The sequence below is a fragment of the Schistocerca piceifrons genome, chromosome 3 (assembly GCF_021461385.2).
Source record: "Schistocerca piceifrons isolate TAMUIC-IGC-003096 chromosome 3, iqSchPice1.1, whole genome shotgun sequence".
Classification (NCBI taxonomy): Eukaryota; Metazoa; Arthropoda; class Insecta; order Orthoptera; family Acrididae; genus Schistocerca; species Schistocerca piceifrons.
The window spans coordinates 144,428,280-144,455,461 of NC_060140.1; the positions used below are offsets into that span (position 1 = coordinate 144,428,280).

A 27,182-nucleotide genomic window follows, 5' to 3' on the forward strand; every position below is an offset into this window, starting at 1 on the left:
TGAGAGAAAGGGGGAAACCACAACTATTATTTTTCCCAAGGGTATGCAGCTCTACCGTATGGTTAAATGATTAGGGCATCCACTCAGGTGAAATACTCTGGAGGTAAAACAGTCTCCTCCATTTGGATCTCTGGGTGTGGACTACTCAGGAGGATATCATCAGGAAAGATGAGACTGTCAATCTATGGTGTTTGATCCCTTAATCAGGCAGGTAGGTCAGAAAATTTACAAACAGAAATGGTTAGGTTGAAGGTAGATACAGAAGGGATTGGTGAAGTTTGATAATACAATGAACAGGACCTCTTATCCAGTGAGAGCAGTGTTATAAATACAAAATCAAATAGCAGTAATGCAGGAGTAGGCCTAATACTAAATAAGAAAATAGGAATGCAACAGCATAGTGAATACATTATTGCAACCAAGATAGACACAAAGCCAGCACCCACAACAGTAGTACAAGTTTATATGCTAACTAGCTCCGCGGATGATGAAGAGATTGAGAAAATGTATGACAACATAAAAGAAATTATTCCGGTAGTAAAGAGAGATGAAAATTTAATTCTGATGGGGAACTGGAATTCAATAGTAAGAAAAAGGAAGAGAAGGAAAAATGGTAGGTGAACAGGGACTGGGGAAAATGAATGAAAGAGGAAGCTGCTTGGTAGAATTTTGCACAGAGAATAATTTAATCATCACTAACACTTGGTTTAAGAATCATGAAAGAATGTTGTGGATATAGAAAAGACCTGAATACACCAGAAGGTTATATAATGATTCAGATTGGTTATATAATGGTGAGTCTGAGATTTCAGAATGAGATTTTTTAATTATTTACTATAGATTAAAATTGAAGAAATTGCAAAAAGGTGGGAGATTAAGGAGATGGGACCTGGATAAGCTGAAAAAATCAGAGCTTGCTGAGAGTTGCAGAAGGAGTATCAAGCAACAATTGACTGATACAGGGGAAAGGAGAATTGTAGAAGATAAATGAATAGCTTTTAGAAATGAAATAGTGCAAGCAGCAGAGAATCAAATAGGTAGAAAGACAAGACCTGGTAGAAATTGTTGGGTATCAAAGGAGATATTGAATTTAACTGATGAAAGGAGAAAACATAAAAATGCAGTAAATTAAGTATGTGAAAGTGAATACAAATGTATAAAAAATTAGACTGACAGGAAGTGCAAAATGGCTAAGCACAAATGGCTACAGGACAAATGTAAGAATATCAAACATATATAATAGGGCAAATAATGAGATGTTTGGAGAAAAGAAAAGTAGCTGTATGAATACAAAGAGCTCAGATGGAAATCCAGTAGTAAACAACGAAGGGAAAGCTGAAAGTTGGAAGGAGTATATAGAAGGGCTGTACAAGATAAATGTACTTGTGTCACAGAAAGATAACAGGACATAGATGAAGATGAGGTAGGAGATATGATACTGAAAGAAGAATTTGACAGACCACTGAAAGACATAAGTCAAAACAAAGCTCTCGAGTAGATGACTTTCCCTCAGAACTACTGAAATTCTTGGGACAGCCAGTCATAACAAAACTATTCCACCTGGTATGCAAGACGTTTGATACAGGCAAAATACTGCAAGGAAAACAGGTGCTGAAAGATGTGGATATTACACAATCAGTTTAATAAAGCATGGCTGCAAAATACTAACAAAAATTATTTACTGAGAAATGTAAATACTGGTAGAAGCCAACCTCAGGGAAGATCAGTTTGAATTTCGAAGAATTGTAGGAAGAAGCCCAAGTAATACTTGTCCCATGACTTATCTTAGAAGATAAGTTAGGTAAACATAAACTTACATTTATAATTTTTGCAGATTTTGAGAAAGCTTGTGACCAGGTAGTCTAGGATACACTCTTTGAAATTGTGAAGGTAGCAGGGGTAGAATACAAGGACTGAAAGAGAAACCAGACAGCTGTTATAAGAGTCAAGGGGCACGAAATAGAAGCAGTGGCTGAAAAGGGAGTGCGACAGGGTTGTAGCTCATCCCTGGTGTTATTCAACTGTACAATGAACAAACAGTAAAGGAAATCAAAGGAAAATTTGGATAAGGAATAAAAGTTCACATACAAGAAATAAATCTTTGAGGTTTTGCAGATGAAATTATAATTCTGTCAGAGACCAGAGACTGTAAAGGACTATGAAGATCTGTTAAATGCAATGAACAGTGTCTTGAAAGGAGAATATAAGATGAACATTAACAGAAGTAAGACAAGGATAATGGAATGCAGTCGAATTAAATCAGGTGATGCTGAGGGAATTAGATTAGGAAACAAGACACTAAAATTAGCAGGTGACTTTCGTTATTTGGTCAGTAAAATAACTGACAATGACCAAAGAAGAGAGTATATACAATGTAGGCTGGCAATGGCAAGAAAAGCAATTCTGGAGAAGAGAAATTTGTTAACACTGAATATAGATTTAAATATTAGGAAGTCTTTTTTGAAATAAGGGGCAGTCAAATGAAAATCAAATGCCTGTCACAATGGGACCATGGAATGATTCCATTCAGAAGTAATCACTAGATGCGTTACAACAATCATCACACTGGGACACAAGGTTACCAATTCCTGTTCCACAGAATGCAGCCGGCCACTGATGGATGCACAACAGCACCCACTCTTGCACTTCCTCGTCTGACTGAAATCAATGTCCAGGTATGTTTTTCTTCAGGTCACCAAAGGTGTGAAAAAGTATAGTGAAAGATCTGGGCTGTATGGAGGATACTGTAGTATTTCCCAATCAAATCATCAACGCATAGTCTTCGTCTGATTAGCAGTGTGGGGGCAAGTGTTATCATGCAACAGGATGCTTCCTCTGCTTGCAGAGTTCTTTGAGGATGTAACCACAACAAATCTACAGAGCTATGAAGACACTTTGCAGAATCTGCAATGTGCCATAATTAAAAGGAATGCCACTGGACAGGAATTCTGTTGGACAGAATCATCCTGCTGGGTGATAATGGCTGCCCTAACACCAAAAATCGGCTGAAAGTTGCACTTCAGTGATTTGGCGGCAAAAAACTACAACATCCTCTGCACAGCTCAGACCTTTCACCATGTGATTTTCACATGTTTGGTGACCTGAACAAAGATATGCATGGATGTTGGTTTCAGACAGATGAGGAAGTGCAAGAGCAAGTACCAACTGCATTCTATGAAACAAAAATTGATCATCTCATCTCCCAGTGGGATAAGTGTCTTAATGCATATCACAATTACTTTTTAATGAAGCCATTCCTTGGTCCTGTTGTGGCGGGTGTTCAATTTTCATTGGATTGCCCTTGGAATTCATCTGGATTGTAGCCTTATAGGGAAGTGACATGCGAATGAGAAACAGTTCAGACAAGAAGATTCCCAAATGTGGTGCTACAGGAGAATGTTGAAAATGAGATGGGCAAATCATATTACCAATGAAGAATGGAATTGGGGAGAAAAGGAATTCATAGCATAACTTGACCAAGAGAAGGACTCAGTTGATAGCACACATTCTGACACACCAAGGGATCATCAGTTTAGAACTGGAAGGAAGTGTGGGGGACAAAAATTGTAGAGGGAGACCAAGAGATGAATACAGTAAGCAGCTTCAAAAGGAGGTAGATTACAGTGCTCATTTGGAGATAAAGAGGTTTGCACAGGATGTAGTAGTAAGGAGAGATGTATCAAACCAATCTTTGGACTGAAGATCACAAGAACATAGAAGAAATGACAGTAGAGGGTCCTGACCAATTTTAGAACTAACACAATGTCTTAGATTGAATAAGTACAGTTTACATTAAATGTAAGAAAGCTGCAGTTGCCTCATTTAAATTAAAGGACTGCCTCCACAAATTACCATTGGAACAGGCAGCAGATTGTAAAACCTGAAGGAGATTGTCCTTTGGGGGGGGGGGGGGGGTGATAACTGTTTTTAATAGTCTCTTCCTGGTGATATTGTCTTGCTCTCAGCAGGGGGTAATCAGTATGACTGTTTACAATTACATGCAGGCATGTAACTTCCACAGCTTGTATTCATAATAAAGAAAATATTGCTTCTAGTTAACAATTTAAGTGTGAGGTAGATGATAGACATGAATTGACTAAGACATATTTTCTGCCTTCATGTGCTTTCTGCATTGCTGTAGCCTTCAAAAATATTAATATAGAATTTACTTTTACCAGTAGTATACTTACTATGTTCAATCCTTAGTTTACTAGCGTTAGCATTCCTACACTTCCATGTTTCACTCTACATACCAGTACTTGTATATTCAACTCGTTCAATAATGCAAAATTCTTTTTGTTGGAATTACTGTCATTCATGTTTGTAACTTCTTTATTAGTTTCTTACTTGCTGTAGATACAAACATCCTGTTGTTCCAGAAGTGTATGATCGTGGTTTCCTATGCCCCTTCTTTATTTTGCAGTGTCACTGAATTTCCTTGTTTTCTTTTCTTGTTTTCCAGCTGACAAAGTTACTGTTACAGGATTTGTGATCACCTCATGGACGTAGACTGCTAGGGTTTTTATCACTTACATTATTACTTCACACAGCAATTTCTTGCCTACGCAGAATAGCATGAAACTTTCTGGGGATCAGTCTCTATATGTTCTGACTACATCTCAATGGGATTTTACACAACTTCTCATAAAAATGTTACAATGACTTGACTGAAACTGCAGGATAGTAATAGACAAAGACAAGAAGTAAAGACAAGTTTACATTCAGTCTCGTATTTGCAAATCCCCTGATAATGACTATGAACAATATCTGATCAAAAGCAAGAGAAAGTAACAAATTAAATGGAAAAATTATACCCATGGCAATTTTATCTTAGTCACCTTATCAAGAGATCTGATTAAATAGTTAATAAAGCTAAATGGAGAAACTACAATGTTACAGTCTATGACCATAGTTCTTCTGACTCCATAACAGAAAACAAAAAGCCAAACTCTACAACAGGTATAAAAATAAACACAGAATGAAGACACAGCAAGATTCAAATACAAATCCTTAAACTCTTGCACTTGCCTCTTATGTTTTACTAATCAATATGCAGTGTGTAAGGCTGTCCTCAATGTGAAAATTGAGATGAAGATGCTGTGCTCCTCCCTTCCTCCAATCTTTGAACTGACTGAACCAGCAATAATAGGAGGACTTACTATTTAATGCGGACTCTATCCAATGATGTAATATGGCATTTAACATTAACAAATTATTATCAACAGATGAAAAAATACTAGAAATGGAAACCTAGGATTGACTAGGGATCAAATGCCAGATCTCTGGATTTGGTAGTCTGGTACTAACCATTTACCCACTAAAAACATGCAACAAAGCACCTAAAATAATTATTATTTACACATTAGATGAAACTAAATACATTCAAGTCTAACTTCTGGGCATCACAAGGATGAGAAACTAAAATGAAATTACCAGTAACACAAGGAGCTGCGATGGCAAAACCACAGCATATTTCCATTCACCCTCTGCCATGCATCTCACACTGGTTTGCAAAGTATAGATGTAGATGTAATGCTGTCTTGTAAATAGCCTCTTGTGATGCGTAAAACTGACTGACTCTATTAATTACCTTGATGAGACCAGTTATATAAAAAACACTGAAACAACAATAAATGTTCTTATTTTGTTCTCCAAAGTGTTTATTGAACACACTGAAGTAGGAACATCATGCTCTCATGACACTAAAACAGTTATCGTGAACAACATTTTCTCTAAGGGTGATCTCTTGTTTTGATGACTGCAGTATCTCAATGTCAGCATAATTTGGATGATTTTATCTGATCATGTGTTACATCACAATAATCTGGTGCAACATAATAAAATAGAAATTTGTACAGTACAGAAGAAAAATAGTCAGTAGAATACTTCCTCAGACCTCATGCTGTAATCTTTCCAAATAAATTAGTATAATAAGTAGTAAATCTTAGTGCATATACTCCCTGATATATTTGTCATATATAACCCCGCTCATTATGAAGCACTGTTGTTGTTGTTGTGGTCTTCAGTCCTGAGACTGGTTTGATGCAGCTCTCCATGCTACTCTATCCTGTGCAAGCTTCTTCATCCCCCAGTACCTACTGCAACCTACATCCTTCTGAATCTGTTTAGTGTGTTCATCTCTGAAGCATATTGCCAAGATTAAAACCATATCATTAGAAGAAAACAAACATGCTACGAATTTTTGATTTGATGTTCTTGTTTGGTCTCGTAGATTACATATTGTACACGGAGTGTACTTTTAATAGAAAACAAGCTTATTTATTCTTCACCCATGAACTCTAGCAGATAATTTTCAGTTGACAGTATTGGGTGTGTCACAATTTTATACGCAGATGGGCCAAGATACATGTAATGTCAGTATTCTGAATGCATTTATCATTTTACATTGAATCAAGCCTTAATTACAATGCATATGAAATAAATGTACAATAAAAGGAAACAATCACATTTTACAGGAATGTAACACGTTATTACATATTTTCTGTTTCATTTTAAGTTGGCCCACTCACTTCTACTGCATGTACATTTGTCCACAAGGTACACTTTTAAGTCCTCTTTCACTGCCTAAACTTAGTGTAGTTATTTTCCTTTCCTCTCTTTATACAACATGTATGTCTTTATTAAGGACATGTTTATCATTTTCTCTCACTACTGTAATATTTTTTATGTATACACTCATTAAATTGTCAAAACATTATGCTGTATGAATACCGGTACTTGTCTACAGGGCTGTCTGCATGGTACTTTTGCTACACACCTCACTGGTGTTTTCTGAATTAAAACATTCTTTTTAAGTGCTGGTACTGGTAGCCAGCTTGTGCACTCTCCCATGTGTGAACTGATTAGCACTGATGTGGGAACACAAGTCCATTGCAGACTGTTCTCAGAATTTTCTCATGAATAACATTTGCTACTTTGCATATAAGAAAAATGAGTGTGTTTATCACATACACAGTGCACCTACGTGCATCCCCACGTCAAATGCTTATCTATACTAGTTTCTCAAATGTTGTGCTTCTTACTTCTCTATTTATTTTAAAATATACATTAAATACATTTTCCTCTGTATCATTTGAAACACTGCATTAGACTGATTTATACAAAGCCTCTGTTGTAATAGATACTTATTTGCATTTTCAGTTTTCAGGACTGCTTCTTTTGTGCATTCAAATGCTTTTGCCAGATCCATAAATATCTTCTGTTGCCCGTCAAGTGATATATCCCGCCAACTCTTTTGTCATCATTATTGGCTTCCCTTCTCTGAATCCACATTATGATAATGGTAGTATTTTAAGTTTTGTGTATTCTGTATTATTGTTTCATAGATTTATGCAAATGTGGAAATCAATTATATTTGCCTGTAATTTCATAATTCACCTCTCTTCCCTTTCTTAAATACTACGAACCGTTATTTTAATTGCTTAGAATACCATCTTGAGGTGCAGCATTTCTAATACGAGTTAAGGATTTTGGATGACTTTCCCTGCATTCCCTTATGAGATGTGATGTAATGCTATCCAAGCCAAATGGATCTTTGCTTTTTAACTGCTTTACTAGGTCAAAAACCTCTTAATGAAAACAACATTTGTTATGAATCTGCAGCACTCTTTCCCTTTTATTTTGTACACAGTATTATACGCCTCAGTTTTTTTTCCCGAGAGGTTGTAACACACTTTCAGTTTATTTCTTGCATGGATTACGTCACCAAATCACTCAGCTTTTCATTTTTCGTCGTTTGTTTACTAATTTTTTGTCGACAGGGCATGTGAAATTACAATTCTAACTGAATAAAGAAAAGACTAGGACGTGTAAAATTATTATAATAATTAAATAAAGACTGGTCCCATTTGGTATTTGCATCAGTGTCAGTCCACATTAGCCTATCCTGTCAAGTCATGTGTCAAACAGTACCGGTACAATATTTGATGGAAGTTTTTTTTCTATATGTAATATGGTATTCTTTGACTCGAATTGTCCTAAAGTACTAGTACACTCCTTGTACAACATGTAATATACAATTCACAATGGGAAAAGCAGAAGAAATAATACGGTATATCTTTGTTTAAAAATAATTTAGGGAAGCGCTGCAGTACCTGCTTTTATTCCACAGAAGGATTTTGCAGAAATCAATAAAACTTTTTACTTGCAATTTTCATGGACACACAGAATTAATGTGAAAATCCTATTAAGTCACTACCTGTTATCATAATACCCTCAATGGAAATTTTTGTTAATGTCTTTGCTATTGTGAGTTAAGACCTTCTGTGACACTGTATTTTGATCAGTGGTGGTAAAGAAAAACAATAGCGAATGCACCATTCCTTTTTTTATTATTAAAAATGTTATCACTATTGTGCTCATTCTTTTCATATTATGTAAAATGACTCGTTTCACATCCATTTTCTCACACTTACTGATCTATGGAATAATGTACGTTTACCCTAGTAAATAAACTGGCAGTAACGATATTGTGTTATGCTGAGCGTTAAGCATCTTGTACACTTTCTTGGATGGAAAATGACGACTTCACCAAATAGAGAAAAAAAGTCTTGTCATCGATTTCGCGTCTATTGCCAAAATGGTATGCTATCTGCTTTTGAAATACCGGTATATGGATACATTGCATCTATGCAAAATATTATCTGGACAACTGTTGTTCTCCTACCTGTGTTTGAACCGGTAACAATTGCAGTTTTTCCATGCAATAATCTTTGACTTTGACAAACTCCTATAGTGCATTTGTTATACAGCTTTAGCAGCAGAAGGAATACTGCTGTGGAAATCAGTACGTATCCAATCATCACGAACGCACATTCACTGCACTGAACAGCTATTGTGTGACTCTTTATCGTAGTTCATTCGGGAAGGCAACAGTAGATTAGCGATATCAGTATCTCATGCGAAGGAATGTGAAAGTCTGATCGTACCACACAAGACTTTAGCGACAGCGAAACACGGGAACGACTTCAACTGGACGTAGCAACGTCTGTGAACTACGCCACTTTCCGTGTTTCGCTGCCGCTAAAGTCTTGTGACTTTCTGGTAAAACGCACTTCTCATGGTGTGCGTCACCTACCAAACAGGTCGCAAGTGAGGCAGTTACGGCAATTATCAACCGGTTCTGCATTGCGTACAGTGCCTGAGCAGGCGCAACTACGCGCATGCGCAGAAATTCGGGACGGCGGCATTATTTGTTAACGTCTGAAGTCAACAATATTGCGATAGTGGATTTTTTGCCTTTTTAACTTTAATATTATTGTTTCCTTTGTTTTCGCGAAACAATGCGAAGCTCACGTGAAGATATGATCTTCCCCAGCGACTGTTCTCCCACAAGACAGGCCAAATATAGAAAATAATATATAAAATTGGGTTTACTATACATGGTGAAAGAAGTAGCCTAAACTTTGCCCAGAAAAGACCAGATAAAAGTCGTAAACGAAAATTGTTTCTGCACTGAAGAAACTGAAGGAGAAAAACGGTTTCGGGTATTATTTGGCAGTTATAAATTAAACAAGACACAAATGGGAAAGCAGAAAGGCGCTGTTTTCTGGTTTCTAAATATTATTTGATATGACTGTCCATATTTATTTTCGGCGTAATGTTTACATTAGGTTCTGCGACTAGAAATTTTGTTAGTGCATCTTGAAAAGTAAGGATGTACTTATTGCCCTTGTCTGTGGGGGTCATTGGACCAACAATATCGATGTCACACTTTTCAAATAAATGCTCAGGGACAGTCGTAATTTCCATGGGCATTTTAGTTTTGTTTTGTGTAATTTTTTTTCCTTTGGCAGCTTTCGCATTTGCGAATTTACTGCTCTATATCGGCTTTCATGCCTTCCCATGCACAATATTTTTTTATTCTTTCGTAAGTTCTTCCTTTCCCCTGATGGCCACCAATTGGTGAATCATGAAACTGTTTGAGGATTGTATTCTTCTCCTCTAAACTCAAATTAGCGGCCGATTCCTGGACGGCTGCCTTATTTGTGATAGCCTGTGTATCTTTGCTTTCCACATGGCCCGAGTGGTTAGCTCCACCATCTCCCCTTCTACAGCTGGCTCCTTTACGTCACCAATGCGACCTCAGAGACCTTGTATTCTTCCGCATTTGCTTGAATCTCATTGGATTTCGTTTCACGTAGAGCGGAATCCAAGCTGTGAGCAATACAGCAAGTACTATCATAAGGATACGTTTTATGCTGTTTTACAAGCACATAGACTGAGCGATTACGCGAGACAACTACTTCAGTCGCATTAAACGTGCACAGTAATGGCCAGTCAGCGTTCAAACTAAACTGCAATGATGTGAGCACTTGCAGTTCAGATGTAAAAAGAGACGAACAAAGAAACGCTATAACTTCGAATGTCATTTAATTTTTAAAGAGAAAGAAATAATATCTGGCGAAACTCCAGCACTACCGCGTTCTTCTTAGGCGACCAGACGGAAAGCATAAAATGCACTCTTTCTCACCTGAAGTAGTATTCTAATTAAAAACAAGAATGTTGAAAATTTCTAACTGAAGGATAGAGTAATTTTTCTGAGCGAGCTGTGTGTAATGTAAAAGCATATTGCAGGGATTTCACCGCACTGTTGAATACTGAAGCTTTTGTATCCCGCCTGGAAGACAGCGCGCGGTTCGCTCCTGTGAACTGAAGGGTAGGCCGAATGTAGGAAGCGAGTACAGCACGTGAGGTAAAAATCTCTCGGTACAGCTTTTAAGGTAAAGGTGGTTTTACTATCTCACGACAATAACTTGAATACACAATAACGTGAATACCTAACTTTGCACTGGGGAGCACACAGGCGCGGAGCCGGGTGTATCAAAGCTCACAAAAGTTACACAGGCAAAATCTGTAGTGTCTCGCCCACTATGAAATAGAAACAATGTTGCTTGGTCGTCTACTCGGAATCAAATGGAGCAGAATGTGGAATGGCGCTCGTACAACTGCACAGCGCCGGCTTGAGGGCGCTGTCGTCGGTGTCGGTGTCGGTGTCGTAGTGCCAACCTAAGAACTTTTACCTACACCGTGGCATCGTAGCTATCGATACCACAGAAGCCACTGAAAATATTAGTTACAGTCAATCGTCTGGTAATATCTTAGCTCCTTCCTTCTCCGAATCCGAAAAATATGTTTCAGTTCTATAGTGTGTCGCGCCTGAGCGGATCAGGATGGAAGCTAGACGCTAATTCCAGAAATGAGATGGCTCGTCCAACTCGAAGTCCTGGTGCTGGAAAACAAGCTGGAAATTCTTTGCAGATAAGGGAACTTTGTGGGATAAGGGACATATACTTCTGATGAAATGACTGACAGTGAGACGAAATACGAGGTAGGATAAGACCACTGTCGAACCCTAAGAGGCACCAACACATTGAATGTAAGTTGTGCAGTCCTGCATGTACCCTGTGCAGCTAAGTACCACGAGAAACGAAGTCCCGTGCCGAGTGCACAGTAACTCAGGTCCAGCGTCTGAGGCAACTGTCGAAGGAAATCTCTAGCAACACCAGCGACCCTGATTATATAGGCTCGTCTGATGCAATCCCCTGCGATCACGCGCGTCTCCCGTGTCCTGTCGTCCTTCCAGAACATTCTGTCGTAGCTGGTCACGTAGCTCCAGCGTCCCTTGCCACAAAAACACAACCTCTCCTGCTTCCCAGCGCCCTGGCTGACGTTAGGTTGCTTTCCTACATGTTCATTTTATGCATTTCTACTCACATCCGCGACCAATTCGTGACAAGTGTCACCTGCTGTGTTGATAACGAGCCTATCACGAAGCCAACCAGGTACCGCATTTTCTCTTATTTTATGACGAGCCCGTTCTTAACCCTCCTAGCGTTCAGCAGTGACATGTGAGAAAGCTGCATGCATTAGTTCCATTACGTCTGGCAGCTTAAACAGTGTTGTTACTTCTTGGGCCAAATCCCGCCAAGTTGTCTCCAGATCAGTTCTGTTGGGTTCATTCTGTAATGGTTCAGTAGCAAATGTAAAAATGCAGTGTTTGTATGATGTGCTCGATGCTGTGAAAATTTTTGTTTCTCATGTTTCTACGATACTTATCTACCCCTGCGGTATAAAACGATGGACACAGTCCAAATAAAGAGTATTTGGTTTTTCATTTTTGCCTTAAAAATTAAATTGTTATGTTTTCTAAATATAAGCAACTTCTATGAACAGTCTTTCATAAGACATCGATAATTAAGAATTTGTATATGAAATGAAAACAGGAATTTCGAGTCCAATATGTAATTAGAAACAAGAAGACGTGCATTATTCATAAAAAATGATGATGAGTTTTATAATTACGAGATGTAGGTATTTCATATTGAATGACAAGTGCGCAAGTTGAACCAGCGCACCATTAACTGTATCTAATTATCAATCATTACGCTATTGATTGCGCTACGCCTACAAAATCTACATGTGTATCAATTGTAGTACAAACATTGGCGGGGAGAACTTCAAAGCCGATTAGCTCCGTAAATGTATGAAAAACATTAAGAACAGCCTATTCCGCGGCACTTTTTAACCGTATTCCACAAGCGTGTTTCACTAGGGAACAGAAATCAGCTTCGGCCATTTTCATATTGCGCTTTAACAGCGCACAACGCTGCAGAGGCTGTGACTGTAAATGATTTTTGAAATAAAAACTACGTAGCTAATGCGTGATTAAGAAAAGCGTTGATGGATGTTAATACATTTGAATATCTTAAAGTTTCATCCAACGTAACTTAGTAATAATATATCTCGGTGGCGGCCGCTGAGGCATTCCATTGGTGGTACCAAAAAAGCTTAGTTTGGTAGCATGGGACGTACTACGGAATCTTGTCGATAATTCACATATTTCATAATATACTGTATCAAACAAAACGTGTAGAGAAACAGAAATAAACACTTATTACAACAATGGCCTTCTCCTGCACAGTAAGAGTTTGATATATATACTGTAGAACATGATAGCAAGTGTTTGTATAAGAGAGAGAGATAGAGAGAGAGAGAGAGAGAGAGAGAGAGAGAGAGAGAGAGAAGTTACTTCAGCTATCTTTCTCGCATGTCTGCATTAGACATAAAACGTAACACTAACTTCGAAAATCTCTCTCGCACACACAAATACACACACGCGCACACGTAACAACAGCACGATTCTTCACTCCTCACGGAGTATGTTCGGTCACTTTTATGTGGCAGTCGTAAGAAGGGGGTGCTTTAATGTATAATTGCTTAAGTTACCGGTGGAGATCGGGCCTGAAGTATCACGTAACGACACCAACAATTTCAGCTAACAACTGCGTTCCAGCCGTTACCAAATGATTTATGCGCTCCGCTTTGCTTCATGAGTTACATCGGTTCTGCCTTCCCAGGAGTACAATACACGTGCGTAGGGTGCCAGCCTTGTGAGAGGGGTGCGTGGCTTGCGCCCCCCCCCCCCCCCCGCCCCGCTCCGCTATTCTCTTTCTTGACACGCAGAATTCTTCCTTTTGTTTCACGTTCGCGGCCGACTGACGGAAACGAGTCCGCTCCAACATGAGTGCCAGTACGAGAAAGAATGGAGCATGTATAAATTATTCGAACTCGTAATTTGGATTTTGCGAAGCAAATTTAATCAAATTACCAACATTTAAAATTAAAAGCACTGTACTCACTAAAAGCAGCTACTCCATGACTTTGGGAAGACAGCTTCAAAATAATCATTAGTAAAGATATTGTAAATCGATTTGTTGCTCTCTCTTGTAAACAAATAAGTCTGTCATCTCAAATTGAAATGTTCGGTTTTACAATCGAATGACTTTTCACAGAATAGCACCCCTAAGGCACTCAGTCATTCTTCTTTCATGGTGTTTCGTAAGAACGTTTTAATTCTGTTGAGCATTGAAAAGCACCGCTCAGCTTCTGATGTCGAGATAGGCGTTACGATTAGCAGTTTCAAAACTTAAAACAGTCTCGTCGAATGTGTCACGAAGTTCATCCTCTAGAATCAGCGAAAGGAACGGAACTGCGTCAGCAACTGCTCTCAATTCAGGCCTAGCATAAAAGACTTGAAACTCATTCTTCAACTTTCTTTTTTCCAGAAATGTATTTGTCTGGAAAATCTGTGATATATTTGTCAAACTGATTTACATCAAATAAGTTGGCTGCAATGAGGTGTCCAGTGAACTGAAAACGTAATTTTATTTCAGAAGGGACGGCGTTGCACACTTCCAAAGCATCTCTTTTTCCATGACCACCAAGAACCCGTGGCTTCTTGGCAGGCATCGTTTTGTCATTTTCGAAACTAATCTCGCTAAGGATGGAATCAATGCCATCTCTGATGTTTTGCTCTACCGCTTCAAAGTTCTGGTTGTCTTGTGTTGCTGTGGTCGGTTCGGTTTTCTTCTTCTGAAGCTGATTTAAAGTACGTCTGCATGAGGCATTGTCTTATAGAAAAATGATAGCCAGAAAATGAATTCGTTACCTTGCAGTCTTTGTTTGTATGAACCAGCTTTTACAATAGTAGAAGATAGTGTTACGCTATCACTTGTTTCAGTGACTGCCATAACAGTAATATATTTCCCTGTTTTCAAAAATATCTTTTTCTACTCACGAATTGTAATTCAATCTCGTCACATACATTGGACAAGCTTTTTCGAATAATGATATGCAACACTTTTGATCTCTGTGACGAGTTAGAAAAGAAAGAAGAATTACCTGAAAGACGTGCAAAAAAGATGCGGGCTTTGCGATTAACAGAGGCTGCTGTAGGCATAAGGTTGAACTGATGCACATAACATGGGGTAGTTTGCAGCCGACCGCTGTGACCGTGCGGTTCTATACGCTCGTCTGGAATCGCGCGACCGCTACAGTCGCAGGTTCGAATCCTGCCTCGGGCATGGATGTGTGTGATGTCCTTAGGTTAGTTAGGTTTAAGTAGTTCTAAGTTCTAGGGGGCCGATGACCTCAGATGTTAAGTCCCATAGTGCTCAGAGTCATTTGAACCATTTTGTAGTTTGCATTTGGATATTTGTCTTTAATTAATTTCCGAACCACGTTCGACTTGCCACTCATAACGTTTGCAGCATCGTAACTCTGAGCTATTAGTTTTGCTCGACCATCGCTAATTAATGGTTCAGTTTCTTTCAGAATACTCTCAGCTATAGTATGAGCATTCTGACTTTCTGGATTAACAAAGTTCCAAAATCTTTCAACAGGTTTACCCTCAACAACATAACACAAAACAATAACCAATTGAAATTCGCAAGATACTGCTGTGTTTTCATCTGCGATTATTGCAACATCAGCAGCAGGTTTTATTTCTTTGCGAACTTCATCACAGTAATCTTCCAACGTGCATTGCAGTAGTTTGTCCTGAACAGTCTTAAAAATGCTTGAATGAAATGAACTTGAAGATCTTTATCCAGTTCCGCGCTGAACTGAATTAGCTCGCGAAAAACACCCGTATTTTGAGAGGCATCAGATTCATCGTGGCCTCTGAGAGGCAGTTCCAAAGCACCACTGTACCGAGTACAGTTTACAGTTAAATTCAATATACATCTATTCTTTGCTAGACGTTTGTTGTGGCTGTCAATTGTTTGTCTGTATTGCGAATCTAATTTCTGCTGAATGTTGGTTTCACCTAGAAATGAAAGACTAAGCACATTATTCATGTGTTGCTTTGACATTTCTCGTACTTTCATTTTTGACCGTAAGTGCCCAATATCAGTTATATCATACGTCAATGAACATCTTCCCCAAATAACACACAAGGAAAACAAAAAACAGTGTTGCTTTCTTCACAACCACAAATCCATTTCTTCTTTTGGTGAATTTCTGGACTGAACTTACAGCATCGATTTTTTGTTTGCTGCTGCAAATTCAGATTCGGGAATGGCCTACCTAGTGTTTTTTATCTTAGAGTCCTGTCGTTAAATGGCGTTTTCAATGACTCATTTACTTTGTTCATGTTTTCTATTTTCACAGTCAACTGAATTGTCCCTTGATAACACGTTGCAGGCAGCTATATACGGTCAGTTACCTGACCTCGCAATAACTACAACGTGTTTGCATGTATTACACGATCAAGTATAAACAGAAGTACTACACCTTTGTTTGGAAAACAGATGCTCAACAGGTGGTGAACACGTTAGTTTTATTTTCCCTGTAGCAATAGCCCTGCTGCTGAGAAATATACCATTGTTGAAATAATGCCTCTTAGTTTCAAAATCTAAGAGCATAATTATATTCAAATTACATATAACTATTTATAACGATATTTAAATATATTATTTCTGCATTCGATTTAATTAAGCATTAATTAGCGTTTCGTAATACATTAGCATTAAGTTACAGAAGATTAGAAAACTGTATTACAAGAAATCTGTGTCCCGATGTGTTCTAACATGATCGCTAGATGGCAGATCGTGCTTCTATAGGTCCGCACTTTACTGCTCTCTGGCGGAAGGGACATAAAGCTCTGAGTCAGACTAGCTGTGGGGTCCACCTCCGCCATAAGAAGCGTGTAGATACCAACGACCAAGCCTTTCACACAGCGCTTATGTGGGAAGGCAGAGCCAATCTGCAGTTGGATCCAAGATTCAGAAAACTACCACGAGAGTGCACGCGGGGAAACTCGCCTCTTCAAATCAGAGAATACATACCCTGAAACAATGTTTTATGCGCAGTTCACGTAGATTTCTCTTTCATTCTTTTTTTATACAAGTGGTGCCATGGCACAACGGCACTACCTCAGAAGCCACCCCTGATAATAATAAGTAGGACGTACTTTCAAGAGTGTAACAACACCAGCGTACATGTACCATGGCTTCTGACCAGTCATTGCATTTGTGTTTGTTGACATCAGGTTTATTCTTATGATGAATGAATTATAACAATTTAAAATTTTAAACAAAAAAGAAACCGACATTTGGCAGGAAATTACCAAGACACTTTTAACACCGCCTGAGGAAGCAAAGAAGCCCTTGTGGGAAAACTGAAATGATAGGGATAATTAAATTAATTTACTGTTTTGACCTTCAGATCTATCAGTCGCACTTGCACAGCAGAAATTGGAAACACAATGTTTCATACACTAGTATGTTATCATTATCGACTAGCTTACTACACTACTGAGTAAGTGTATGTATGTATGAACGTATGTATGCATGTCTGTACGTAAATGAAAGTTTTTATCTTCACCGCATTACATTATCCCTAAAAACTATGAATTAGATTTTATTTTATCGACTATGGCTGGTCATTTGTATATTTTCACTTTACATTAATTGTATTTATTGAAACTATTTTCGTTACCTTAATATCACCTTTGGGTGCTTCGCATACTATAGCACTGCAGACGTTAGCGGTTGTAGAAATGCGAAATAAGTAATTAAACCTTAAGTTGCTAAGAACCGAAGCGTAAGTGCAAGTCTTTCTACAGCCAAGATTGCTCTTTTGTAGTTAGGATCCTGTTAGCAATTTTTCCCTCAGTTTCAGTAAGCAGGCACCGAAAATCGTCCACAAACATACACGAAAAACTTTGAAATAGGCTTAATGAAGTCGGGAGCTGTAATTCAGTTACTAGTGCACTATCACCACAATTCGATTCCTCTGCATAAATTACACACCCATATTTTTCTTTTCCCTCGTTGTTTTACATTTGCTTTTTGTGTCACCAACAGCGCAACTACCATACACAATAATCCTGTCTGGATATCACTGTTTCATAGCAACTATTTCACTACGTTAGCGTTCTGTCTGATGAAATCTGTGTGTGAGTTATCTCCAAATAAACCAAAACGCAGCGTTCGCTTGTGTTAGCACTGCTCACACACTCAATTCTAATTCCGTAGTGTTCTCTTTCGCTTGTTCATTGTAAACGCTTGTTCGTAAGTACAAGAGAATGGCTGTGAACTCTAGCAAATTGTTCTCTGTAATGCTCGTTCACTTTGGTGAACAGGTGCGTGGGTGTTTGTGGGATGCGTGGCACAAATGCCGAAGAAAAAGAAATAAGATTGCTAGAAAATAGCCAAAGCGCTCAGGGGTGCAACAGAGGATGTGTGAAAGACGATAAATTTATTATATACTTCCATCAGGCGGGAATGGTGTGTATAAGCACAAGTTTTGTATTACTATTTATCAAAAACGAACAACATGATAAATTTTGTTGAAAGTGCTGTAAATCTGTCATGCTGAGTAGAATTAAAAATAGATTTATGAAAGCCTTGATCATCCAAGTAGCTTAAGTTCATGCTACCATAGCTGCAGTTATGTACCTCATAATCATTGTTATTTTCTGGTTTCTGATGTCATAACTGAAGAAATAAAAATCTTTCCCTGCGATCATGTTATCTGCCATCTAACTAACAACGTAGCAGTTTTTATCAAGTAGCTTAAGTGTATTTACTTGGGAGGTGTAATAACGGATGATATGTGTTGTTTAACAGACATTAGGAAAAGAATTGCAATGGCGAAAGAAGGATTCAAGAGGAAACAGAAATTACTTTGCGGACCACTAAACAAATATCTGAGGAAAAGACGTGCCAAATGTAACATCTGGAGCGTTGCACTGTATGATATGGAGACCTGGACATTGAGGAAGGAAGATGAAAGAAGACTGGAGGCACTAGGGATATGGAGATGAAGAAGAATGGAAAAAGTGAAATGGGAAGACCGACTAAGGAATGAAAAAGTATTAAGAAGAGTTGGAGATAAAGAAACATGCTGAAAGTCATCAGAAAGAGAAAACGGAACTGGATAGGATACTGTTTGAGGAGGGACTATTCATTGAAGGAAGGAATAGAAGGAATGGTGGAGGAAAAAGGGGAAGAGGAAAAAGAAGATATCAAATGATGGACAATATCAAAGAAGACAAAAATATTCAGAAATGAAAAGACTGGCTATGGACAGACAAAAGTGGAAGAGGCTTGACCCACGACAAGACCTGCCGTAAAGCAGAATACCATATTACTATTACTGACAGGTTGAATGGAGGCCTATATTTCAATTTCATGAGTGATCATTAATTTCCATTACATTCCTTATACGCACTTTAATAACAACTTTAGGTGCTTCATATATGTCAGTATATACATCAGGAACTATTTGAGATACAACAGCTATTGAAGTGCAAAATAATTATTAAAAGGCCTCTAGTTGCTAATAACCACAGTGTAAATGCCAGATTTTCTGTCGATTATGATAATCGTCGATGACTAGTGTTCTGCTTTTAAATTTTCCACTCAATTCTAACCAATAATGGTAAGAAAGATCGAGCTGCAGTTCAGAGCAAGACGCACACCTATACGCGTTTCATGCTTATGTACAAATTCAAACACCTACACTCTTCTTTTCCTGCATTTTGCTTGCTTCGTCCAAACATTGCGCTCATCATGCTTAATAATTACGTCTGAATGTTTAAGTTCGCGGCCGTAACTAGTGTTGTTATCGAGTGAAACCTCTGTGGTGATTATAAGCACCGAAAAAACAATAACGCAACGTTTGCAGTGTTGACATGCAATGTTTATTTTCACGTGTTCTCTGAAGACCGCTTTACACCAAGGCGTACACAAGCGAACACGAGCGAACGCGCACTCGCGAGCACAATCCGCAAGAATTCATTGCAGTCTGTTTTAAATTACTTAATATCTGACACTTCACAGGCTGGAGTTAGTTTCCTCCAATGAGAATGCTTAACGTCACGCCCGAACCGTTCGCTATTGCCAAACTGCACACAATAAATGCTCAGCTGATCTCCATTGTTTGGCTAGCGCTGTGTATCAAAACGTGCGTATTCTGTTACCACCGTTGTGCGTGTGCTTTTCGTTTGCTGTATCATGTCTGATAAAAACGAAAATAGGGGCAGACCCAAGATCCGGGATGCAAACACATCAGAGAAGAAAGCCGGGTGAGGAATTGCATTTAAAGCAGAATCGCGACAACTCGTGTGCAATGTACAGGAATAATTTTGAGACGAAGGTCGGAAATGGGGGCCCTCTCTTACCGGTTTTCAAAGAAATCGCGCGATCAGCAACCGCGGTTAAGGTTACAGAACCGACCGTACTTCATATTCTTCTTTCCTTCTTTAGTGTTCAACCCTGAGGTTGGTTTGCAGCAGAGCGCCATTCCTCTCTTCTGTCTGCCTTCATTTGCACGTATGTGTTACATCCGACGTCATTCATGATCTGTTGCATGTATGATATCCTTGGTCGCCCCCGCCTCTTCCTTCCCCCAATAGCTCCTTGTGCTATTGTTCCAATGATGTTGTGTCGTAGGATGTGCCCTACAAGTTTGTCTGTTCTTGTTTGGAAGTGCCTCCACAGATATCTGGTTTCCTGTCCTCTTGTAAGCACCTCTTCATTTGTTACTTGGCCTCTCCAGCTGATCTTCATCGTCCTTCTATAGCACCACATCTCCAGGGCCTCTAGTCGTCTTCTCTCTTCTCTTGCAATTTTCCAAGTTTCACATTCGTATAGGGCCACACTCCAAACGAAATGATACGTTTCCTTAGTTTCAGACTGATGTTTTTGCTGGTGAGTAAGTTCCTTCTCCGATTATATAGTAAAGTAGTAGTATATTAGTAAAGAGAATTAAGAGAATGAAAGAAGCGAAGCAGGGCCCTTTTGTCTTCATACGCTAAGAAAAAAAAAAGTATGCAGAAACACGTAACAAATCTGAATGCCTCCGCACAAGACGCGATCTTGCGTCACATACGTAATTATTATTATAAAAGAGATTGGTCTGTGTTAGATGAGCTTCATACAACACTGCGTGAGGCCGAACTTTTTGAAGGCAGTGGTATGTTCTTGTGACCGGTTGTGCAAGGTCTCGGCTTCAAATACAATATAGCAGGCCATAAAACGCAGATGGAACGAGAAGACATAGCCGCATGGCGGTGTGTAGATTTTTTCATGGAATGAAAGATATTAATTCCCTGGGAATTGTTTGGATTGATGAAACATGGGTGAATGCAGGTCATACTGTTATAAAAGGTTGGAGTGACGACAAAGGAGAATGTATGGCACTCTCCACTGGAAAAGGTGGTAGCGTTATTCGTTTGCATTCTGGTACGTATCACAGCTTTATTCCAGCTGTCAACTGATCTTCAGATCCAAGAAAACATCAGAGTACCACGAGGAAATGAATCACGAAACGTTTTTAAATTTATTCGAAAATACTTTTTTACCAAGTTTAGAAAATACATCAATAATTGTGATCGATAATGCCCCATACCATTCAGTTTTCAAGGATAAGACTCTAAACTGTCCTCTCGAAAGGATGACATTATTCAGTGGTTACGAGAATACAAAGTTACTGCGGATGACTAATTGAAAAAAGCAGAAGTATTAGAACTCGTTGCATTTCACAAGCTTCAGTTTCCAATCTAACCTATCGACGAGGTAGCTTATAAATATCGACATAGTCCTAAAACTACCACCTTACCACTGCCACTTTAACGCTATTGAACGTATTTGGCCGCAAGTGAAAGGATATGGTACTCACGAACGTAAAAAAATTATTGTGAATGAAGTTGAGAAACTGTCATGGAAAATGTCACCAAAATGGACTGGAGGGCGGTTGTGATGCGCACAAAGCGAGTAATTGACGAAGCTTGAAATAATGAAGGTATTCTCGAAGATAATGTTACGGAATTTTCTTCTTCCAGCTGCTCATCCACTTCGCAAAGTTCCAGTGACTCTTATATGAATGGTATCCTCCTTCTTTTGGACAGTCTAGCTGCCTGCAGCAGGCAATAGAATGCAGAAGGTTGAAATTAAGAGTACATATAGTCTACAAAAAACCAGTAGAGTCCTCTAACTGGGGAGGTATCAAGAATGGTGTCCCACAGGGTTCATTCTTGGGTTCCTTATTGTTCTTAATATATATTAACGACTTGCCACTCTATATTCATGAAGATGCAAAGTTAATTCTTTTTGCTGGTAATACAAGTATAGTAATCACACCCAAGAAGGAAGAATCAGCTGAGGAAATTGCAAATAATGTCTTTCAGAAAATTATTAAGTGGTTCTCTGCAAATGGACTCTCACTAAATTTTGAGAAAACACAGTTTATACAATTCTGTACAGTAAATGGCATAACACTAGTGATAAATATAGACTATGAATGGAAGTCTGTTGCTAAGTTAGAATACTCAAAATTTCTAGGTGTGGGCATTGATGAAAAATTGAATTGAAAGAAACACATCAATGATATGCTGAAATGGTTAGGTTCAGCTACTTATGCTGTTAGGGTTATTGCAAATTTTGATGATAAACATATCCATAAATTAGCTTACTATGCCTGTTTTCATTCAATGCTTTCATATGGGATCATGTTTTGGGGCAATTCGTCATTAAGAGAGAAAATATTCATTACACAAAAGCGTGTAATCAGAATTATAGCTGGAGCCCACCCAAGATCACCTTGCAGACACTTATTTAAGGAACTCGGGATAATTCACAGTACCTTCGCAATACATATATTCACTTATGAAATTTGTCATTAATAACCCATCCCAATTCAAAAATAACAGCGAAGTGCATAGCTACAACACTAGAAGAAAGGACGATATTCACTATTCTGGATTAAATGTTACTTTGGCACAGAAAGGGGTGAGTTATGCTGCCACAAGAATCTTTGGTCATTTGCCAAATAATATTAAAAGTCTGACAGATAGCCAACCAACATTTAAAAGCAAATTAAAAGAATTTCTGAATGACAACTCCTTCTACTCAATAGATGAATTAAAAAAAGTTAATTAATTAATTATTGTGTGTAAGGAGAACTTTGTTAAAGTGACACGTTCCACATCATTACGGAATGTCGTATTCATGATCTATGGAACAAGAATTGATGTATGTACGTATGAGGTACATTTAAACATTACTTCTATGTTCTGTGCTTGTGTGGACCACAGCCAGGTCCTGAAGCCGATATAGAGATAGCTCCACGTAACCAATGAATGCGAGAAACTGCAGTTCGCTTTTGGCACTGATTTCTCTCGTGTGTTTGCTCAAAGAGGTTAGCTTTATTCGCTGTGAACGAAGTGAGCGTGACGAACAGTTCCGCCACAAATTTTTGACCGCCGTATCCTCGGATGCATGCATACCACGAGGTTGTGGTTATGTTAGTAGTTCAATGCCTTAAAATCAGCTGTCGACACAGCATCTCTGTTTCCCATCCGTTCTACCTCAAAACGGCCACTGCCAACATTGCTTTTCATTACACGTAAGAAAAGGGGGCCTCGCACACTCAGTAATATTATCAATCCGTCATTATATTGGCCGAGTGAGGGCGCGTATTCACGTATGTCAATAACAGAAACACTGACGACAAGTACTGACGGCCCCAAGAATATTCTCAATACGTACTGAGTGTGGGGTCGAGCATTGAAAGTTTGACATTGTTTACCATTCAGGGGTTGGCAGAGCTTCCTGAACCAGCAACGCGGCCATAATGTGCACTCTACATGTTATCAGTTCGTCTTTGAATATAACATCTCTCATAATCAGTTTTTGTGGTAGTCTTTTAATATAAAAGTTTTAAAAGAACTTTACAGCGATCAATCGAGCATTATCTACGCCGTTGTTTTCCTTCTTTAATTTGGAAACATAGTGGGCCTCGTCATGTACTGTATATTCAATGGCTACGAAATACGTATCAGGCTCGTCACATTAGTTACATTAATTACCTGAATATGTTATTGCAGTACAGATGTAATTACTTCGTGGGCTTCCACAACATTTTTATGAATTGTTTTTGATGATTACAGCACTAAATTTCAAGCATTGGAATGACCTTTCTGTTACCAGAAATCTCAGTTATACGTAATCTCGTCAACTGCGATTCCTCCTCCCATTTTGCTTTTCTATTTTACGTTGTACCAACATTAATAAATTGTCGTAAGGTGAAGGACTCATACGGAAATGGTTTGACACTTTATTTCTGTGGTTAAGATTTTTTGACAAGTAGCTTTTCTTTTTTTTTCAGCCATTCTCGAACGGATTGCTTCACTTTCGTTGTTTTCTGTTGTTTAACAGGTGTAGCTAAAATAACTGCAGCACACGCTTTCTTTTGGATTTTCGATTTCTTAATTTTGTAAAACGATCAAAATAGAAGTAAGAAACTTCAAAATGCCACCATCGCTTTAGCAGAGCATCTACTCAGACCATGGCGACATAGTTCGCGGAAACCAATAATCTGAATAAATGCTCTACTAAAGAGATAGTGACAGTTTGAAGTTCGTTACTTCTATTTCCATGTCAGTGTAGATCGCTCCCAGAATGGAATAATGTCAAGCATATACAACCTTGTAAAATCACGTTGCCCACTGACAATGTAATTGATGGTGTGAGGGTCGCTTTAATATTTTAAACGCATGAAAAACTAGTACTGTCGGTAAATATTAAAACGTGTGCGGGCCCATTAGAAGCACTAGTGAAGTGGCGCACGGTGTATCGTCTGTAACAGAGCTGCTGCCAGCAGCCCATGTGGCAACGCTGTCGCTGCAAGTGAGGTGACAGACGTGAACTATCAACTAATTTTAAACAGTCTATAGTATACACCATCCATACTCGTATCTGTGAGTAGGCATTTACAGTGGAGAGAAATGGAAGATAACATGAGATATCTTAACCAAGCAGCCATGCCGCATTGGTCTGTTTCTTATTTATATTTGTGTATTACGAAAATATACGGTTTTATCGATATGGGGAGTCATGTAAGATAGTGCGGTCGGGTAAGAGTGCTGTTACTTATCTATATAAACGATTTGGGAGAGAATCTGAGTGGCCGTCTTAGGTTTTTTGCAGACGACGCTGTCGTTTATCGACTAGTAAAGTCATTAGAAGATCGAAACAAATTGCAAAACGATTTAGAAAAGATATCTGTATGGTGCGAAAATTGGCAATTGAGCCTAAACAACGAAAAGTGTGAGGTCATCGACATGAGTGCTGAAAGGAATTCGTTAAACTTTGGTTACACGATAAATCAGTCAGATCTGAAGGCCATAAATTCAACTAAATACCTAGGAATTACAGTTATAAACAACTTAACCTGGAAGGAGCAAATGGAAAATGTTGTGGGGAAGGCTAACCAAAGGCTGCGTTTTATTGGCAAGCCACTTAGAAAATGTAACAATGTAACAAATCTGCTCCTCATAATGCCTACACTATGCTTGTCCGTCTTCATTTAGAATATTGCTGTGTGATGTGGAATCCTTACCAGATAGGATTGATGGAGTACATCGAAAAAGTTCAAAGAAGGGCAGCACGTTTTGTATTATCGCGTAATAGGGGAGAGAGTGTCTCTGAAATGATACAGGATTTGGGTGGACATCATTAAAACAAAGGCAGTTTTCGTTGTGGAGGAATCTTAACACAAAATTCCAATCACCAGCTTTCTCCTCCGAATGCGAAAATATTTTGTTGACGCCGACCTACATAGGGAGAGGCGATCACCATGATGAAATAAGGGAAATCAGAGCTTGCACGGAAAGATGTAGATGATCGTTCTTTCCGCGCGCTATATGAGATTGGAATAATAGAGAATGAACCCTCAGCCAGGCACTTAAACGTGATTTGCAGAGTATCGATGTGGATGTAAATGTAGATGTAGAATCTCTACTGGGTGAAAAGTATTTGGTGATTAGCCTTAAGAATAGAAATGTTGACCACTTGCTAAATACATTTAGAACCCTTAATTTCAGTTGCATAAATGACAGACCCACAGGACAGGAAGCATGTCTAGATAACATAATATGTAATTTTCATCTAAACGAAACGGAATTCGAACCAATCAAGGTAGGCGTTTCAGATCATGAGGGACCATGGGTCAGACAAACTCTTAACAGTAAAGGAACTGAAACTTCCACAGGCTGTAGAAAAATTACAAGACCAACTAATGAATCAAAGCTAAACAAGTTGGTAAGTAAACTGAATTTATTAAAATGTGACAAAATATTAACCCTACAGGTGAAAATGAATCTATGAACAAATTTTGAAACATGTTGTCAAGAATGAGATTTTCACTCTGCAGCGGAGTGTGCGCTGATATGAAACTTCTTGGCAGATTAAAACTGTATGCCGGACCGAGACTCGAACTCGGGACCTTTGCCTTTCGCAGGCAAGTGCTCTACCAACTGAGCTACCCAAGCACGACTCACGCCCCGTCCTCACAATTTCACTTCTGCCAGTACCTCGTCTCCTACCTTCCAAACTTTACAGAAGCTCATCTGCGAACCCTGCAGAATTAGCACTCCTGAAAGAAAGGCAAAGGTCCCGAGTTCGAGTCTCGGTCTGGCACACAGTTTTAATCTGCCAGGAAGTTTCATATCAGCGCACACTCCGCTGCAGAGTGAAAATCTCATTCTGGAAACATCCCCAAGGCTGTGGCTAAGCCATGTCTCCACAATATCCTTTCTTTCAGGAGTGGCTGTTCTGCAGGTTTCGCAGAAGAGCTTCTGTAAAGTTTGGAAGATAGGAGACAAGGTACTGGCAGAAGTAAAGTTGTGAGGACGGGGCGTGAGTCGTGCTTGGGTAGCTCAGTTGGTAGAGCACTTGCCCGTGAAAGGCAAATGTCTCGAGTTCGAGTGTCGGTCCGGCACACAATTTTAATCTGCCAGGAAGTTTCATATCAGCGCACACTCCACTGCAGAGTGAAAATCTCATTCAGGAAACATCCCCAAGGCTGTGGCTAAGCCATGTATCCGCAATATCCTTTCTTTCAGGAGTGCTAGTTCTGCAGGGTTCACAGAAGAGCTTCTGTAAAGTTTGGAAGGTAGGAGACGAGGTACTAGCAGAAGTAAAGTTGTGAGGACGGGGCGTGAGTTGTGGTTGGGTAGCTCAGTTGGTAGAGCACTTGCCCGCGAAAGGCAAAGGTCCCGAGTTCGAGTCTCGGTCCGGCACACAGTTTTAATCTGCCAGGATGTTTCATGTTGTCCAGTCTCGATGATCCCGTGCCCACTGACGATGTCGTTGGGCAACATGGGAACATGTAGGAGTCTGCTGCCGTTGAGCCCCATGTTCAACAATATGCACTGAAAGCTACGCTCAGAAACACGTGTGCCTGCTCCAGCACTGTACTCTCTCGTCAGGTCTGCAACAGGTCGCTGTCTATCCTGGTTTACAGAGCCGGCAAGCCTCCGATCTACATGTTCAGTGATGAGACATCAATGTTCAAACTTGTCGTCTACTCGT

At 39.1% G+C, this 27,182-nt stretch overlaps 1 protein-coding gene and 2 non-coding genes across 3 annotated transcripts in view; 1 reads left to right on the forward strand and 2 right to left on the reverse strand.

Moving 5' to 3' along the window:
- The window catches only part of LOC124789968 (retinol dehydrogenase 14-like), a 59,384-nt gene extending 50,301 nt beyond the window's left edge, over window positions 1-9,083 (reverse strand). The window contains exon 1 of the mRNA XM_047257503.1: window positions 8,687-9,083. Within this exon, the coding sequence (XP_047113459.1) occupies window positions 8,687-8,822 (136 nt within the window). The 5' untranslated portion in view covers window positions 8,823-9,083. The remainder of the gene's footprint in view (window positions 1-8,686) is intronic.
- A 16,983-nt stretch (window positions 9,084-26,066) lies between these two features.
- Trnas-cga lies at window positions 26,067-26,141 on the reverse strand. Its single transcript has one exon. It is a non-coding gene; the product is annotated as a tRNA-Ser (tRNA).
- A 676-nt stretch (window positions 26,142-26,817) lies between these two features.
- Trnas-cga lies at window positions 26,818-26,892 on the forward strand. Its single transcript has one exon. It is a non-coding gene; the product is annotated as a tRNA-Ser (tRNA).
- The last annotated feature ends 290 nt before the right edge of the window (window positions 26,893-27,182 follow it).